The sequence below is a fragment of the Passer domesticus genome, chromosome 3 (genome assembly GCF_036417665.1).
Source record: "Passer domesticus isolate bPasDom1 chromosome 3, bPasDom1.hap1, whole genome shotgun sequence".
In the NCBI taxonomy this organism is placed as follows: domain Eukaryota; kingdom Metazoa; phylum Chordata; class Aves; order Passeriformes; family Passeridae; genus Passer; species Passer domesticus.
In genome coordinates, this window is record NC_087476.1 from 44,639,042 (window position 1) to 44,657,326 (window position 18,285).

Here is an 18,285-nt window from a genome sequence, read left to right on the forward strand (position 1 = left end):
ATACATACACAGTTATGTCTCCAAATAGCTACTAATAACACTAAAACAATTTGGTGAAGTGAGGGAGTTCCATATCCCTACACCCAAAATATCCAGATGCTGCTGCATTCATGGAAAGAGTAAGCTACATTACCACAGCTCATATGCTGGGACCCTGAAACACTGGATTTCACCACAAAACCAATCTCTTCACATACTTTTTATATATGCAATTCAATATCAACACTGGAAACCTTTGGAATCATGATTTTGATAGAATGTAAGGTCTAAATTTTTTTAAGTTCTTGTTTCAGGTCTTTTTGATGTCGCTGTTGCTTCTGCTATTTTACAAACAGGGTGGCAAGCAGATGATGGGAAGACATTCCATGGGTATAGGCTTGGGTCTGTTTTGCTGGCTTTACCCAAGACAAGCAATCCTCAGTCACTCCAGCAGTTACACTGGACAAAACAATAACAGAATTCACGGGGGCAGGATCAAGCTTGTGGTGTCAATGCAAAAAAAAAAAAACAACCATTCATATGGTGTCTAAGCTCATGTCTCAATTCTTCAACAGAAATTCTTGATTTTGGAAATAAAACCAATGTAACAGTCAAAAATGCAAATGACACCATTCTGACCCACTCTTTGACACAGTATTATAACTTCCAGTACCTCAATATCATGAAAAAAAAAAACAAGTGTGAAGCTGAAGTTACTGTAAAAGCAAAGTCTAATATTCCAATGATTTCCAATGCAAATGGCACATTCAAATTTAAATTAAACTTAGTCTACACATTTCAAAATCCGAATTAATTAAAAATACTGTTTATAATGGTACCATGAAAAACTGCTCTTGAAGAGCACAACCATAAAAAAAAATTCTTTATTATTAGAAAGTGATAGAAAAGGAAGATGCAGAAATGGGGAGTGGAGCAATAGTTTCAATACATGTATTTGCACCAGTGAATATCATGCTCTTAGCGAGTCATTGACAGCTGTCACTGATGCTCTTTACCCATGTACTAATGTAGTCAGCCACTTCCCACTGCTGCAGTGCCAACAGAAATGCAACACACACACTGAAACGCAACAAATTTAGTGCCTGACTGTCCCAGGGGCTGAGAACCCTCAGCTCCCGACAGGCCCTGCAGTCTAAACCAAAGCATACTCTTGACAATAATTTAGTGGTCAAAGTCTTAGCAGTTTAAAGAGCCTGTCACTTTTTTTGCTTTCTTAGCTTTTTTCAGTATATCACACTTTTTTCTGTTAGGACGCCGGCACCTTTCATCGATGCTCGGTATACATTCATAATGCCACACTTCCTCCATTTTCTCCACAGGATAAACTGCCTCCACATAATGACGGATCAGTCTCAGTCTGATGGGATCAAGCTGTTTTTTATTACAAGCACCTGAATGGTTGTACTGCAGTCTCAGATTCTCCGGAGTAAAGAGTTCAGGGAAGAGTCTTACAAGAAGCCTGGCAGCAAAGTTGCCAACCGACAGGCTCTGCTGCACTATCTCTCTTATCTCCTTGTCAGAGAGCAGATACAGAGAAGGCACAGGGAAGTCTGGATTAGGAACAACAAGTTCATCGAGTGGTATCTTGCAAAAATCCTTGCTACTTCTTTCCGGTGGCAGTGGCGGCCCTTCAAATTCTTCCCGAAATCTCTCAGGGTTTATTGCATAGGTGAGAAATTCCCTCCTGTCAGGCCCTGGCACGTGGATTTTCCGTTGCTGTTGGTATGAGCGCCTTTGCTCCGTGTCTCTTCGTCGACACCTCTCGTCAAGCTTCCCAACAAACTCCAACGTCCACACTCTGTCGTTCTTTGCTCTGGGGTACAGTATCTGCACATAATGTCGAATTAATTTAATTCTAGTGGGGTCAAGCTGTTTCTTGCCTAAAGATCCGCTACAGTTGTATTGCTTCCGTAAGTTTTCATGAGTAAATAGTTCAGGAAATAAGAGAACAAGCAATCGGGAAGCAAAGTTGCCTATGGAAAGACTGCTTTCATATATGCTTTTAATCTGTTCTTTGTTTAACAGGTAATCCGGGACAGGAACATCAAAATCAGGAGGGGGAAAGTCAAGTTTGTCAAAATCTATGGGTACAAGCCAAATTTTTTTGGACCGTCTGCCAGGCTTTTCATATTCAAAACTGTCTTCCACTTTTATGATTGATACATCATCTGGTAAACTAGAAGAATCGTAACAGTCATCTCTCATCTGGTCACATTCACTTCCATCCATATACGTACTTTCAAGCTCATCATTTATTCGCTGAACACACTGCTGCAACCAGGCTTCTTCTTCTTGCACGTCTGGAAAGTAAATTTCAGTGTACCTACGGATTATTTGAAGCCGATGAGGATCCAGCAGTTGTTTTCCAGAGTCTCCAAAGCAACTGTACCTTTCAGCTAATTTTCTGTGATCAAAGAGTTCTGGAAACAGTCTGTGTAACAGAAAAACAGAAAACTCTCCTGGTGAAGAAGCTTCATCTAAAAATTCACTGAGATCCTGAGCATCCAGCATGTAATCTGAGGCAATGACATTACTCCTGTCCAAAGCTTCTTCCTGCTCTTTATCCTCCATGAAATGAGAGGATTCCACCTGCTCAGTCTCATAAAAACTGGATGATTGCACATTCTGCTGACTGTTTTCCATTTCCCTTTGAGCCCAAAATCTATTGAAAAAATCATTGACTTGAGGCAAACACTCCAACTGCCACACAGCTGTATTCTTCACAGAAGGATAACAAACTTCCACATAGTTACGAATAAGCTGCAGATGAAGAGATTCAAGTTTCCTTTTGTTGAGAAAGCCACATGCACTGCAGCTCCTGCCGAACTCGTCGTCGCTGAAGAGCTCAGGGAAGAGCTGCACGAGCAACCGGCAAGCCAGGTCTCCGCCCGATGTGCTTTGATCCATGATTTGTTTGAGTTCCGTGGAAGTCAGCTGGTACTCTGGGGGAGGCCTGAAGTCAGCAACGGACTCTGCTGGACTGACTTGTTTTTTAATTCTGCTAACCTCCAGAGACAACAGGTCAACTTTACTGTGAAGCTGAGTCATATTGGTGTTGAGGGTGTTCAGCGTGTAAAACATTTTCTGTATCAAAGAATATATATTTGATTCTGAATCTGCTGTGGCTGCTGCTACTGCAATGGCCGAGTCTCTCTTGCGCTGATCGTTCAAAGTCCGAATTTGTGAGGGACTGCTGGGGTTGATTTTTTCAAACAACTCGTAAGAAGCAAACTGCTCTGCTCCTGGTGGGTTCTTCTTCTCTGTGATTTTGTGTGAGATGCCATAGAGAGGTTTTTTATAAGATGGAGTGATTATGTCACTGAAGGATTCTTCTTCACACAGCCATGTTACATTAGAATTCTTGTTCTTGCTTGGCTGCTCTGCATTTACCTGAGTGGGTGAACCAGCATCTCTGTTCCTCATGTTTGAAAGGGAGCCCTTCAAATGAATAAATATTGTATTAGTAAGACTGCCTTAAAGATACTACCTATAAATATGTGCTCCTTAAGCAAGCACTGCTACATAAATATCCAAAGTCAAATTTTCTCCAGGGGACTTGTTGTGTTAAATAATAAAAATTAATAAGTTCACTAGGAAAAATAAAAATACAGTAAAGTATTATTTAGGTTTCCTTTTTGTTTCCCTTTTTTTGGCTTATGGCTTTCTCCATGGAATAGAAATGCAACAATAATTCTTAGTACTCTCTACGCACAGAGCTCTCTAATTACTCCCCCAAATTAAGTATCATTAGGCTTCACCTTGCATATGAGGAGGATCTTGGGCTGTCAAGAATTTGGGTGGCAACAAGTCAGCAACAGAGCCAAGAATAGCATCTAGATTTTCTGACTCCTAGTCCTGTGACCTTGCCATTGCCTCCAACAACTGCATTTAACATTCCAGCACTCTTTAGGTTAGCTTTTCAAAATGTCACAAAGGCTATAAACCACAAAAAAAAGCTTATTCTCTTTTTTTCTGATGTGAAAATTTTATATATAGGTTTTTAAAAAATCTTTATAATGATGCAGAACTACTAAACAAATCCTAGTAATTACTTAATTTTTAAAAGGTATTCTATTTATGTAATAAAAAAGTGGAAAGTACCTTGGTACAATATCTTTTTAAAAAGGAAGCCTAACAGAAGATTTTTTTTATTTCTGAAAGGCAAGGAAGTTTAGACTCACGGATTTCTAACTTTCTAAATTATTTAAACTATATAAATGTATATAATTTATGAATTATATAAAACCAGTAATGAATTCTTAAGGACTTAATGTTCTCAAGTATTTGTAATTATTCCTCATTGCTTGAAATTGGAAAAAAGCATTTTAATAATCTCACAGTAGATATGCAGGACTTGGGTGATTTGGGTTGGGTTTTTTTGGGGTTTTTTTGGGGTTGTTTTTTTTTTTTGCAAACACGTGGATATTGTAAATAATTCTTAAAAGCTAAGCAGATACAACAGAATCAAAATCCAACATAAAGAATTCAAACATGAGAAAACACTCCCAGACTTGTAAATGTTTCTATACTGAAACACTTTTCTTGGCTTGTTCTATAGAACATTAATTAGATAAAAATCTACAGAATTTGCATTCAAGTATTAAAACAAATTAAATACAGACTTCAGGTCTGAGCTGAGAGCCACAAGAAATTTGAAATCCTAGTGAAGGCCCCATTATATCCTACAGTGAGGAACCTGAATTAAGGTTTCTTTCTTAAGAAACAGAACTGTAACTCATTAAATCAATGTGGTCCCTATGTGTACTCACACTTGGCACCTGCTTACTGCAGTGACAAATTGAATCTGATCATTTTTTAATTTCTAATGCAATGTATACTCAAGGCAGACTCAGAAAGAACAAGCAGGTTTCCACTCCAAGTTTAGAAACCAGCATTCAATTAAACTGAAACTGCTTCCAAGTTCTGCTCTCACTCACATCACATTACCCTACATACGAAACCTTGTGTTTGCACATCCAAAGCTGTGTAGAGAGATGATCAAACGAATACGTAACACCAAGGAGATGCATTTCAGTGTGCAGAATCCCTGGCTGTCACAGTGCCATGGACACCTGGTTTCCAGGTCCCACTTAGAAGACTGTCCCATTCCAGTCCCACTCATAATAAAGCCAGAACAGCAACTGAGCTGCGAGCAGACTGAAATCCACATTGCTCCCACCGAACTGCAGGCTCCTAAGCTGGGACTGAAGCTGTCATACACCACCCATACTTGTCAGTGAAGAAACAGAGGTAGTTCCAGGTAGCAACAGAGCTCTGCCACACAGACATCACCTGAAAGCAGGCCATGAAAATCTCCACTGACAATACTGCTCCCCAGTCAGGCACACAAACTGAATTACAAAGCTTTTTATTATTTTACATCTAAAGAACAAAACAAAACACTTCTTACACAACCAGTGAGACCTACCACCTAAGTCGCTCTTTCATTAACACTTCTGTTAACTGAGAATATACCAAATATTCCTTCAGAAACAGCATATCCCTCTTTCAATTCCTTCTCTACTGCTAAAATACCTTGCTGCTAAATAGCTTGCCATGGGTCACCAGGTATCTGTCAGTTCTCATTTGACCTCCTGCTGTTTATTTTCCCTAATTAATTATATAATAAAACTTGGCAATATGAGGGTAACTTCTATTGATGTGCACCTCACACACAAAGTCAGGCCAGATCAATATTAGGATGTGTATTAAAGAACATTAATTCATTACTTTGACTGTAAGATCATTAAAGTTTGCAGTCTCAATTCTGGACACGGTGCTCTGGAGCTCATGCTAAGAACTACAGCAGATCTTCACTATGATAGCAGAGGAACTTCTTTCACTAATGCAGCTCCTAGCGGCCAGATCTGGCTGCAGGATGGATTTGCATTTCAGAATATTTGCATTTCAGAAACACACAGCCAGTGTTCCCCTAGCAGATGACAAAACATTTGGGCCTTAAAAATATTTAAGAATATTTTAGTTCAGATGCATTCTCATTTTCTTTTATTTTGCTTTTAATTATCTTGCCTATAGCTTCCATCTGGGAATGACACTATCCACATCATAAATACATGGCTTTTGTAAATTCTCCAGTTTAACTAATTCATTTTCTGTAACACTGATCTTTAAACATCCATGAATTTCAGACAATACTGCACCCATTTAAGATGATCAGTTCTAATATACTATCAAAACAGAAGCAAAGATATTGTTCTGAGACTCAATATAAGTAAGATAGTGCTGCTTTTTATACTACAGTTGCACAGCAAGTTTTTTATATTCAAAACACTTAAAGAGCATTTGCAAAGTGCAGTATTTTGCAAAATGTCGACCAATATAAGAAATTGTGAAATAGTCTCTCACAGACTCTCTTAGAATCCTAAGCCAAGTTTTAAAAGTTGCTTAGTTACTGTTCTGTTCAATGCTCAAGTCCATTTATGACCTTTATTATGCTTAATAAACAAAGTCTAAATATCTGTAAGAATACAACACATAATACTCAAGGAGTAAAGAATAAATAAATGCATAAGCAAGAAACATAGATTCTTTCAGACACATAAGAATATGGAAAAGTCCTGCACATATCTTTTTTAAACTTACAATCTTCTACACATTGTTTTTTCAAGGAAAAGCAGGGAAAATTAATTCCTGATTATGAAGTGGCATTCAAAATTTAAAAAAAAATAGTGAAGTCTTCAGATAAAAAGTAATTTAGTAATATAATTACCAGCCCAAAAGAAGTACAGCTCTGTTTATATCATAGATAGATGCCTATATGACATGCAGTAAAAATATATAAGCACAACATTCTTTAGAATAATTAAGATTTTTTCAGTGTTTAAATAGAAATAGTTAATAAAGTCATCAATTAAAACAGAATATTGGTACTAGAGAAGTAATTAACTTTAAAAATCCTGTTAAGATTGAGGACTATTTCTGGTTGGCTATTTAACTAAACATGCTGATTCACTGGGGTCGGCCAAGAATGAATTTTCATCGTTATTACTGGGGCAACTTCTGATATTATAAATCCAAAGTTATAATTAATTTCAAATTAAAATTTAAAATTTATTAATGGCAAACAGGAAAATGCAAAGCAAGCACAGTTCAGAGACCATTATAAAGCTCTTTTAAGAATCTGAATGCAAGGAAAACAATTGTAAAAAGAAAAAGAGAAAGGAAAAGGAAAAGAAAGAAACCGTGTAATAAGATTAAAACCTACCTACCACAGGCATTCAGGGGAAAAAAACAGCCGTAAGAAGTCAGAGAGATGATGGTCAAGAAAAAGAATCACAGAGAACTATGGCTATAAAGAAGACATGAAATGTGCAAATACAACATGGAATAACTGGCTAGGTAGCAGAAGAGCAGAAAAGGATACGTGCATTAGGATAGGTCACAAACTAAATATAACCCAGGGCCTGAAGTTATTCAAAAGAGGATGAATTTGAATCTAGGTTATTTTAATAAAGTGCTGAGTGTGAAAAACAGGAGGTCATTATACTGCTCTACAGGGTGGCAGGAGAGATGTCACTATCCAACACTGGACACTAGTCTTTCTGGACTCTCAAATAGAACAACAAAAATGTAAGGTGACTCCTGAAGAAGAGCTGAAAAAAAAGAGAATTTTAATCTTGGAAAGGAAGGACTGAGTGGACAACATCACACGAATTTTCCCACATGCAGAAGATTTTTCTAAGAACAGATGATCATTGCTCTCCCTACTGAAAAGAACAAGGACAAAAAGAAACCAGCTCAATTTCACCAGAGATTAATTAAAATCTGCCATTGCTAGGGAGGTGAAACACAAGATCAGGATAATGGAAAAGACTGAGCATCTCCTTCACTGGTTACAGAAACATCTGGATTGTCCCAAGCTGGGATGCCACACCAGATGTTATAATACATTCCACTCTTGATATGGCTGAAATCTTCTGCATCCCTGCATTTTTATCCTTCAAATAGTACACTAATTTATATGGCTCTCACTGACATTAAATCTTTGTCACAGAAAAAAGAATTACAACCCTGATTCTACCACTCAGGATCAAGGTGAAGGACTGTGTGACATGAGAGGGACTGTAATCAGTCATGCAAAGTTACTCCAAATCACTGCCCCTTCCTATGTTATCTGCTGAACAACAAAAATACAATTCACATAAATTACTTAACCTATAACTATTAGCTGTATTTCATAAATATGATCACTTCCATGTTATTTAGAGAATACCCAGCCATGTGCAAACTGGCTTAGGATTAGCCACATTTGCAACAAACTCATTACCAATGCAAATTTAGTTTTAAAAGACTTGCATTCTACTTATAGCAGCAGAGAATTTAGCCTAAGAAATATGAACCAAAAAATCAGAGTCATGTGTAGAGAAGTTACCTCCTGTGTAAAGCGTCTCTTCTTCACGCTGGGTAAGGCATCCTGCTGGCCTCCTGACCCATCACAGCCAAGGGAGGTCTGTTTCCGTTTGTTGGAATCCTGTAGGCAAGTCACTGCACCATCCAGTGAGTGCTTCTCAGCAGATCTGGAAGTTACTGAGCAGTCTAGAGCTTCATCTTCATTTTCTGTTTCTACTTTCACATTTCTTTTAGGAATTTTTACTGAAGAAAGAGAATGTTTAGAAAGATAAAGCACCCTCTCCAGAAAACCATTACATCCTTACTATAATGTTCCTGGTTTGTTTCTTTTTATGAAAATGTGTTTTGAAGAACTTCATTATTTTTTATTATTTCTATGGTAAGTGTATATTGGGGCCACCTCAAAGTCAAATAATTCAGTTTTCCAGTAAATGACAGTTTCTTCTCCAAAGAAGAATCTAAAGTATAAACAAATAATTACAGGAGGAAGATTTTTTTAGAGGGGAGGAAGGATGTAGAGCAGAAATAATAATGACTAACAAAGATAATGCCCTATTTTAGATAACTTTTAAAAAATATTAGTGTAATTTGTCTTGATCCAACTGGATTCTCTATTAGGTGGCAAATAGTTTAAATCAACAAATATTTTTGCCTGATCAAAAATTATACAAAGTACAACATTTTACCTTCATCATCATCAGTGATTTCAGCTGAATTCATCTTCTATCTCACTAAAGAACAAAACAAAAATACAAAAATAAATATCAGCATCTTCTGGAATCAGGGAATATCTACAGCTCCTCTTGTAATTACTTTTCATCTAAAAGTATTGAGTTAGCAGCCCACAGATGACTTCCAGTTTTTCCAGTCTGTATGTTTGTAATAACTAGTTATCTTCAGTAAACTTCATGGCCATCTACAGACCCATCAACAGGCAAACTATATTGTAGATAACATACAACAGGTAGGGAACTATTTAAAATTCGGTGTCTTTTTCTGGTACAGAGAAAAGTAGAAGTCATTCAAACCTTCTCTGTAAAGTGTCTTGGCAGTATATAAATGGAAGTTAATTGCATTAAAGTCTTCACCGTGCACAAAATCACTATTATTACAGTCAAATGTTGTCATATTGTCCTTGTGGTTGACACAAAGTCATCACAGAAAGAAAACTCATCATTAATAGTAACATGCATCCTGGAGTAAGTTTTTATTTAAAAATCTTTGATCTTTTGGTATAAATTGAAACAATTCCAGTAGAATAATGCACATAGATCTACACTAAGTCCTTTTGCTGTGTCAGCCCCTAAATAATGTAGTTTTTGTAGGGAAAAGCAAATATATGTATTATGCTAGAATGATTTTAGTGTTATTTCTCACATGAAAAACTCATCTGTATTTCTGTTCACTTGAAAACTAATTTTGCAAGTTACTTGGGGGCAAAACATCAATCTCTGCACATGTTCCTAAAAGATATTCTAAATCTTTGGAGATCTACAAAGCAAACAACTTAGTCAGATATCACTGACCCTTGCAGGGCACGCAGCTGCAAACTGACACTCTCATCTGGTGAGCGGGTGACTGGCAAACTGTCACACTCTGCTCATGCTCCTCTACACGCAGCATTATGCTTATCTGGCCCCAGAATATTATTGCTTTACAAGTGCAAGTCAATAAAACCAGTCAATCAAAAGTGTACACACAGCCCAGGAGTGGGAATTATAATGAAATTGATAAGAAAGATGGGGAGAGAAACACAGAGAATCTGTTGTGGAAGGAAAAACAGTCTGCACCTCTCTCTTGAATAATGCTGAATACTATATATTTTCTTTTACATCTCAAAATACTGTTAAAAAACTCTGTAAACATTTGAATGCTGTGTAGATATGAATTTCAATTTGTAGGCAATTTGATGGCTGTAATAGTAACTATGAGGTTCCATTCTGGATTAGATTTTGTACGATTTACAATGGGTGGCACCCAAACAAAAGATGCACAGATTTATAAAATCAGCTTATACTGGGCCACCCTTGAAGCCAAGATACTCTTTGATGTGCTGATCTTCCACATGGCCCCTATATACAGCCTTGTAAAGGGCATCCTCAAGGGGATAAAATGAGATTGTCTTCATCATCACATATAAAAATAAGTCTCTCTCGGTTGGATGTAGAGATACTACAAACCCCTCAGATACCTTATCCTTTTACCCACCATAATTCCCTATTTTAGAACTTGCATTTATGAACTGTCCCATATATCAATTATGCCAGCTTAACAGTACCATAATCATGTCACTTAAACTTCTGCAAACTCTCTAGCCATAACAGCATGAAACTAAGTGGCCCACACCAACTTCTAAACCACCTGATAAGCTCTGATATGGGTTAATACCCAGTCTTATTAACTCAATAGTATTTAGAGATTTAGACAAAGCCACTACAGCTCTTTGTGAAAAATCCTACAGCAGTCTACTTCTCACAGCACCATCAAAAAGCTCTCCTGGACCTTAAGAAAATCCCATATTTTGCCCTGATATCCCACATACATTGACAGTTACTGCCTGGATCTTCCTTGCACTGTTCCATGCTGCACTAGGCGTGGCTCTGAGGGCTGTGGTACAAGACCAACACGTGTCGGTGCTCAGGGAGTGTAACACACAGTCTTTTTGTGAGAGCCTGAGGTGACAGTAAGCAAATCTATCAATACCGCTACAAACATTCTAAAATGGAGATCAAAATGATTTTTCACATAATCCTAGACTACTTCATGAGAGCAAAACAGTAAAAAATGTTAACCACAAAGCCAGAAGAGAAGATTAAAAGGTGGCAGTTGATGAAACAACACTAAATATTTAGGAGGGAATATATGGAATTATATTTTCTTTCTAATTCCTGCTGTTACTACTATTCAAATAGGAAGAATACTTTAGAAGAATTCCTGTCAGAGAAAAAAAATTAAACTAAAAGGAGAAGATAAATGAGTATCTGAAGAGCCACTCTAACACTGGTAAAAAAGTGAAAATTAAGCAGAGCAACAGTTAACTTTCTGAAGGAAACATTAGGAAGGCCAAAGCTACCTTGCATTCAGGTCAAATAACACTGAGTTAAAACATTGTTTCACAAATTTGAAATACAGAGTTAACTCTTGAAGTTTTTTAATCTGAAAACTGATAGAATACAATTAAAAGTGAATAGCCAAAAATCAGTGTCAGAACCAACGAAGCCTAGGAAGACTGTATTCCATACCTGAGATCTCTGGTGTAAAAAAAAGCACAAACTCCAATTTTTTTCATTTTTGGGAGAGCACTAGTAATAATCTCTTTCCTTATCTAGTTTCCTGTCTTTGTAAGATTTGGAAGAACTCTGGTATTGAGAAAATGAAGCACATCAAACATATAACAGCTTCTATAAGAGATAGGATTCAATTGTCCCTTTGATTTCCTGCCTTGCAGTCCCACCTGCTCCCTTGGTCAAGCATGGGTGCCTACCTTAACCTTCCATCTTGATAAACTGTCAGAAATCAACTCACTTTTTTTCCTGGGTCACTTTCCTTGTAATTCAGAGGTAAAGGGCCCAGCTCAGGAGTATGCACAAGGTTTGGGCTAGAAAGGAGGAATTAAAATCTCTCCTCATACCATCAAGCCACTGGCTTGGTTCAACTATTTAACGAGACCTTATTTATTCCACTATCTCGCTTCAAATTTGGGTCACAGTGGACCCATGAGTGACTAGTGAGCCAACAAAGAGGCACCAACAGAGCAATGGCATCATCTCTTCCACAGGAAATTAGGATTTATGGAAAGGGGGAAAGCCTGTATCTGTTTCTGAGTGTGTCTGTGTCATGCCTGAATATGTAAGATTAACAACAATTTTGTTGATTGTTTCAAGTCCACTAAAGATAAAACATTTCATATTCGCTAAAATATTATCAGTACTTACAAATAATAATTACTTCCTCTTTAAAAGAGGTAGCAGTGTCAAAGTCTGTTTTGAGGTAGCATTCTAGCCCAGACTGTGAGAATAAGCAAAGCTGGAGTAAAAAAAAAGTCTAAAAGATCTTGAGGTCAAATACTGCAAAAACCAATAGAGTAAGAAATACATACAGTAAAGCAAACATCCAACAGTTGTTCCCTATCATGTTGAGTATACAAAACATATTTCAATCTTATATGTATTTTTTTCAAAACGTAAGATAAATATACCTATCATCCTCAGCCTAATAATTACTCAATGCTATCTAGAGGACAGCTGTTGGCAAGTTCCAGGAAAGAGTGAACACTCTGTGCTGAAGTTGGGAGCCCACGCCTGCAACGGTGACTGGCAGAGCAACCAGCCTTGGCAGCTTTATCTTGCTGGGATACAGACAGATGCTGCACTGCATCCTGTTTTCTGTTTTCCTCTGGAAGAATGATTCCAAAACAAACCAAACACCCACAGCTACATCAACAGCAAGATCCAAGGGAGTAGGGAAAGAAGAGGAGTCCTGGATCACCTTGTCTGTCACTATTGGACAAATTCCCTTCCCACACATCCTGCCCTCCTCTCTCATCAGACTAGACAGTGAACAAGACAGTTCAATGAAGGGACTTAACACTCACTACTTCAGTTACTCTTGCTTAGACATCTGCCTCTATTCCAAAAATGTACCAGGTCATGACACTTAACTGCACTGTTGTACCATTTTGGTAATGACATTCCATATTGAAATGGTATTACCCATGGTTAACAGAGAAGCTCAATGCATAGGGCAGTGCTGGGAGTTCCAAAGCATGGGAGAACACCTTAAAAACAAGGTTTTGGAATGTTTCTCTGTGCATTTAGTGTTAACAACCACCCTGATACTGCTTTTGCGTGTAGAACAGAATACGTGACCCATCTACCAAAAATGCATCTACCCAAAATATGCACTGAAGCCTTAAGGATTTAAAGCACTGGGGTACAACAGATTTTACGAGTAAGGGAAGAAACTGCAACTCATACTCAGAATGTATTTCAGTCTCATATCTAGTAGAATGCATATTGCCACTTAAAAGTAGCATAAGGTGTATCTAGTTATTGATGCACAAAACAGAACTGAATCCCAACTGATTAATAAGTTAAATCTTCCATAATGTGCATTCTCTTCCTGTTTACCACCTAACAATTACTCATGTGTTTGCCTTGGAGGATGCTTTCCCAAACCCTCTTATGATTTTGACCATTATAAAAGCACAATACAGGGAGAAAAGACCCTGCTCATCATGTAACATGAAGGCAGTTCTCTGCCTTTGCAATCATTCTTAAAGAAAGCCTGACTGATAATTTTCACATCCTGACTTAAATATGGAACGAAAAAATTCCACCAGAAAAAAAATACCGCTGTCCTGCTGTTTGTAACTGAAGTAACTCTGTACTCTTTGAGTTCCCATATCTAATGTACTGAGTTCTGACAAATTTAAAAAAAATAGTGTGAAAACCACACAGGAAACTATCAAACTGTATACATGCTGCATGTGGAAACCAACTTGGATTTCATCACCCTTAATGGTGATCATAAATGAAAATTAATTACTACCTTAAACAAGATACTAAATAATAACAACAAAAATGATGATTATCAGTTTTATAGAAACTTGCTGTTTAGTACTTAACTCCTCACATAACGTTGTACTGTTCAGTTCCCTAATGCATGGAAAAAGTGCAGAAGTTGCTTCTTGGATGCAACATCGTCCCACTAAGTATTTTAGCTTCTTCATGTAGGTTAGCAGGAATGTCCCTAATTCTTCATTATTGGCTACAAGAATATTATTAAAAACACAGGGATTGAGACATTGTGTATTAAGTTTATTCCCTTTAAAGCCTCATGGCGGTACATTGCTTCATATATAAAACTCAGGTCATAATGAAAAGTGTTCTTGAGTGTTGTTTCTGAAGAGGTCAACTGTTCTACATTTTGGGCAAATGTTAAGACATACATGTTTGCTAGTCACATTAAATATGTGTTTGGTAACATATGCAGAATAAACTGCTGTTTCCTTAGTTTTCAGCATGCAGTGAAAGATACAACACCCCTCTTACAGCATAGGTATCCTAATAAAGTTAAATAAATGAGGAACACAAAAAAAAGCGCGGATCTTTTAAGGAGATGACACTAGCTAAATTTTACAAGATGTGTACATTCAACTGCTGTGTAACAGTCAAAATTAGCACCTCCTCTTACACATCCTGTAACAGGATTTTATCACCAAACTGCAATGGTATTACACCACGTAACTAGAGTATGATTTATCCAGAGCCAATCAAAAGCACTGTACATCTATTCATTCTCAGCAATTGACAATGAGTAATCAATCTCGGCAAACACTCAAGTGTCTGTCCTGCTCCCTGTCTCAGACTCTCTGCCTGTATTTCCTAACTTGCACTGGGTGAACCACAGAAAGTAACCAAAGCTTCCCATGGGAAGTCCAGAGCCTTGAAAGCAGGTGTGGGTAGGTGGAAGCAGTCCCATTCCACACAGCAGGTGAGCAGAGTGCTGCTCTAAGTGCCTGGCAACAGTGTGGAACTCTGTCCTTCATGATGTTTTAGAAGACTGATTCCTATAGAACAGCTGGAAATAACGAGGGGAAATAACAATTCCCAACAGCCAGCCCTACAGTCCCAGAGACAAAGAGGACTGGAGGCGTGTGCCCTCTGCTCAGGCTGCCCAGGAGCCGCCTCCTGTTCAGGGTGCGTGCTGCTCTCCAGGCTGTCTCTTGGAAAGCTCTCCTGCTGGGCTGAGAAGCAAACCTAGAGAACGGCGAGTTCTGCCTTCTGCTTTGGGTGCCAAGTAATCTGCATCTTTTATTTCCTAGCTGTAGCGCTGGGTTCAATAATTTCAATATCGCAATTATCCTCAGGGTAGATTTTATTCCTCCGATTTGTAAAAAACAATGCAATACAAATTCAGCTCAACTAAATTAGACATAAATACCACTCCAAGACTAAGCTGGAAAATGTATTTCTTAGAGGCAATGTTTGCCTTTTGTTCAGATCTGTGGGCCAGTGATTTGATTACAAATTTTACATGATTTTGACAAGGCCTTATAAATTTTGAAGAAGCAGAGGGCTGAAGAAGTCCAATATCTGAAATCACCTTAATAACAAAAAACAAAACCGCTACCAAACAAACACCAGGTAGCTTATTTGAAACTGACCATCCATCTTAAAGAAACTGAGACCTGAATGTTGCCTCATTTAATTGAGCAAAGAGCAAAATGCAAGTAGACAGTATATGAAATATTAAAAGCAAATGCTTTCTATTCTATCCATTTTGAGGTAATAGGGGTGCTGCAGCCTTGTTTCTCAATAAAATTTGTTCTTGATATGTAGTACTGACATTTGTAATATTAAGTACTGTAGGAAACAGTATTCCAACATTACAAGCATTCTGACTACAAATACATGAACAGTAAGTTCTAAAACTACCAAGAAAAAGATTTTAAGTAACCAGCAGATGTTGTTGGAAGCACTACTCTTAAATAAAATAAAAATAAAAATCCCTATACTTCCATAGTTTGAAAACCCGTTTTGCTGCCTTGTAAAGCAGGACATGAAGTCTGAAATCTCCACTGAAGCCAGCCTGCAACAAGGGTATTTTTCCAGTAGGACTAAGAGGGCATCTAAGAGGGTTCTTAATTTGGGTCTTTCATATTTCGTTTTAATTAAGTTAAATATGCAGATTAAATAATTAAAAAAAAAAAAAATCCCAACAAACCAAAATCACTCTTCTCAGTTTGCCTAAAACTGAAGTTCTCTTAATCTGTCCTCTGTACTTTTACCAAACAGCAATTTAATCTTGCAGGGGTCAGCAAAACACTAACCTGGTTTATTTCCAGCAGTAATGCAAGAATTTGTCTTTTCTTCAACCACGTGTTTTCCACTGGTCTATTAAAAACGTTTTGCTTTCCTCTCTTCCCTCTCACTCTGCTTTTATTTTAAAATACTGTTCCATCTGAACTTTGTGCAGTTTAAATTCTCCTCCAAACTGCATTCATCTCCCGTTTATTTTTATCCACTGAACTTACCTAACCTATGACAATACTCAGCAAAGATAAAAATTCAGTTGGTCCAATGCTGAGTTTGATTTAGGAGGAGATAAGAAGAAAATGTATGAGCACACACGGGTAATTATTTGTTTTATGAGATGTAAATCATTAAAGCTGGAAACAGGGAAAAGGTTTTTCTTTCCCTGCTTAGATGTCTCTGCCCCATGGGTCAGGCATACACTGTGTTTATAGGTGGCACCGACAAACCCTACTCACACTTCAACCCAAAAAAACCCTGGGACTGCGTCAACGCTATGTGGGAGCCGTCACATGGCTGCTGGCCTGCGGCCGGCTCGCATTCTGCTGGTTCAGAGTTTGTTCCCTTCTATTTACAAAGGGCTGTGTGGACACACCGCAGGGAAAAGTAGGGTAGAGGCAGCGGGCGACCGGGGCAGGGGCGGCGATCGGGGCAGGGGCAGCGAGCGTGGTCTGGGCGGAGGCGGCGGGCGGTCGGGGCAGGGGAAGCCGCGGGTGACCTGCCGGGAGACGCTCGGGCCAGGGGCGGCCGCTCCCCCGCGGTGCCCTTCACCGGGCCCCTCAGAGCGCGACCCAGCAATGACCGACACGGGTTCCAGCGCACCCACCGCCCGCCGCTCCTCCCGCCGCGTACGATAGGGCAGGCGGGACCCTGACCCCGGCCCCGGCTCCGGGGGCACGCGCGGCCCCGGGGCGGTGCCCGGGCGGGCCCGTGGCGGGGCCGGGCGCGGCCGGGGCTCCCCCCGCGCCGGCCGAGGGGCGGCGGAGCGGCCGCCACGTGGGAGCGGCGCGCGCGGCGGCGGCGCGAGGCCCCGCCCGGGGGCGGGCGCTGCGGCGGGGGACGCCCCGCGCGCCCCGCACGCGGCGCGGCCGCGGCCGCTTCCGCGGTCAGACCCACGAGCCCGAGGCGGAGGCGGCGGTTGGTGCTTCCGGTCCGAACCCTGCCCGGGCGGATCTATGTGGCCGGCGCGCGGGGGAGGAGGGGGAAGGGGTTAAGGTGAGGCTGGAGGTGACGGCGGCGTGACCGTTCCGCTGCCCCCCCCCCACGCCCCGCTCCGTGTCGCCCCCCTCCCCCAGCCCCGCGGATGGAGGCACCCGGGCCGGGCGCGCGCGACCCGCGCCGCCGCGGCGCCGTTCGGAGCGGCGAACAAAGAGACCCCCGCCCGCGCGGCCCCGGCGGCGCGGCCCCGGCCCGCGGGCGGCCGGAGGAGGGGCCGGCCCCGCGCCTCCCCCGCTCGGCCCCCCCCTCCCCGTTCTTCCCCCACCCGCCGGGGCGGCGCTCCCCGCTCGCCGTGGGGTGCGTGGAACGGCGCCCGTCCCCACCGGCGGCGGCAGCGAGACTTACCTCTGCTCCGCGCGGGGCCACGGGAGCCCCGGGGCGGCGGGGGCGGCTGGAGCGGCCGCCGCTGGAGCCCGCGCTTCCCCCCCGCTCTTTGTGTGCGAGGGTCCGCGCGCTGCGCTCTCGCGTGACGTGACGGGACCGTGTGTCATTTCCGCACAAGGACACCGAGCCCCGACCCGCCGCGGCCAGCGCCACCCGCCGCCCCGGGGCAGGGGCAGGGGAGGGAGGGAGCGGGGGTGGGGGGGAGAGCGGCCCGCTCCTCCCCCGTCCCCTGGCTCCCCACCCCCCGCCCTCCCCGGCGCTGCCACTGGGAACGCGCGCGGTTCCCACTGGAGACCCCGCGCGCCCCCGCGCCGCGCGCGCCCCGCCGCCCACTCGGTGCCGCGCGGGCAGAGGGCCCGCCGCCGGGGGTGCCGCGCGCCCGCCCCGCGACACGCCCTGCCCGGGACCCCGCGCCCGCACGTGGGGCCGCCGCCGCGCAGGGACACGGCCCCGCGTGACGGGAACGGGGACCGGCGGGGACGGGGCGCGCTCGCTG

General features: G+C 41.4%; 1 protein-coding gene across 2 annotated transcripts; it reads right to left on the bottom strand.

Annotated features, from left to right (window-relative positions):
• Positions 1-847: 847 nt before the first annotated feature.
• Positions 848-17,977, bottom strand: BEND3 (BEN domain containing 3). Of its 2 annotated transcripts, none has more exons than XM_064412844.1 (4): positions 17,751-17,977; positions 9,057-9,101; positions 8,393-8,613; positions 848-3,438 (listed from the first exon to the last, which is right to left on the bottom strand). In XM_064412844.1, exons 2-4 carry the CDS (start codon positions 9,088-9,090, stop codon positions 1,177-1,179), a joined length of 2,517 nt encoding a protein of 838 aa, XP_064268914.1. In that variant the 5' UTR covers positions 9,091-9,101; positions 17,751-17,977; the 3' UTR covers positions 848-1,176. The 2 variants fall into 2 exon arrangements, with proteins under 2 accessions (XP_064268914.1, XP_064268913.1); XM_064412843.1 differs by lacking the exon at positions 17,751-17,977 and adding an exon at positions 16,205-16,837.
• Between the last annotated feature and the right edge of the window lie 308 nt (positions 17,978-18,285).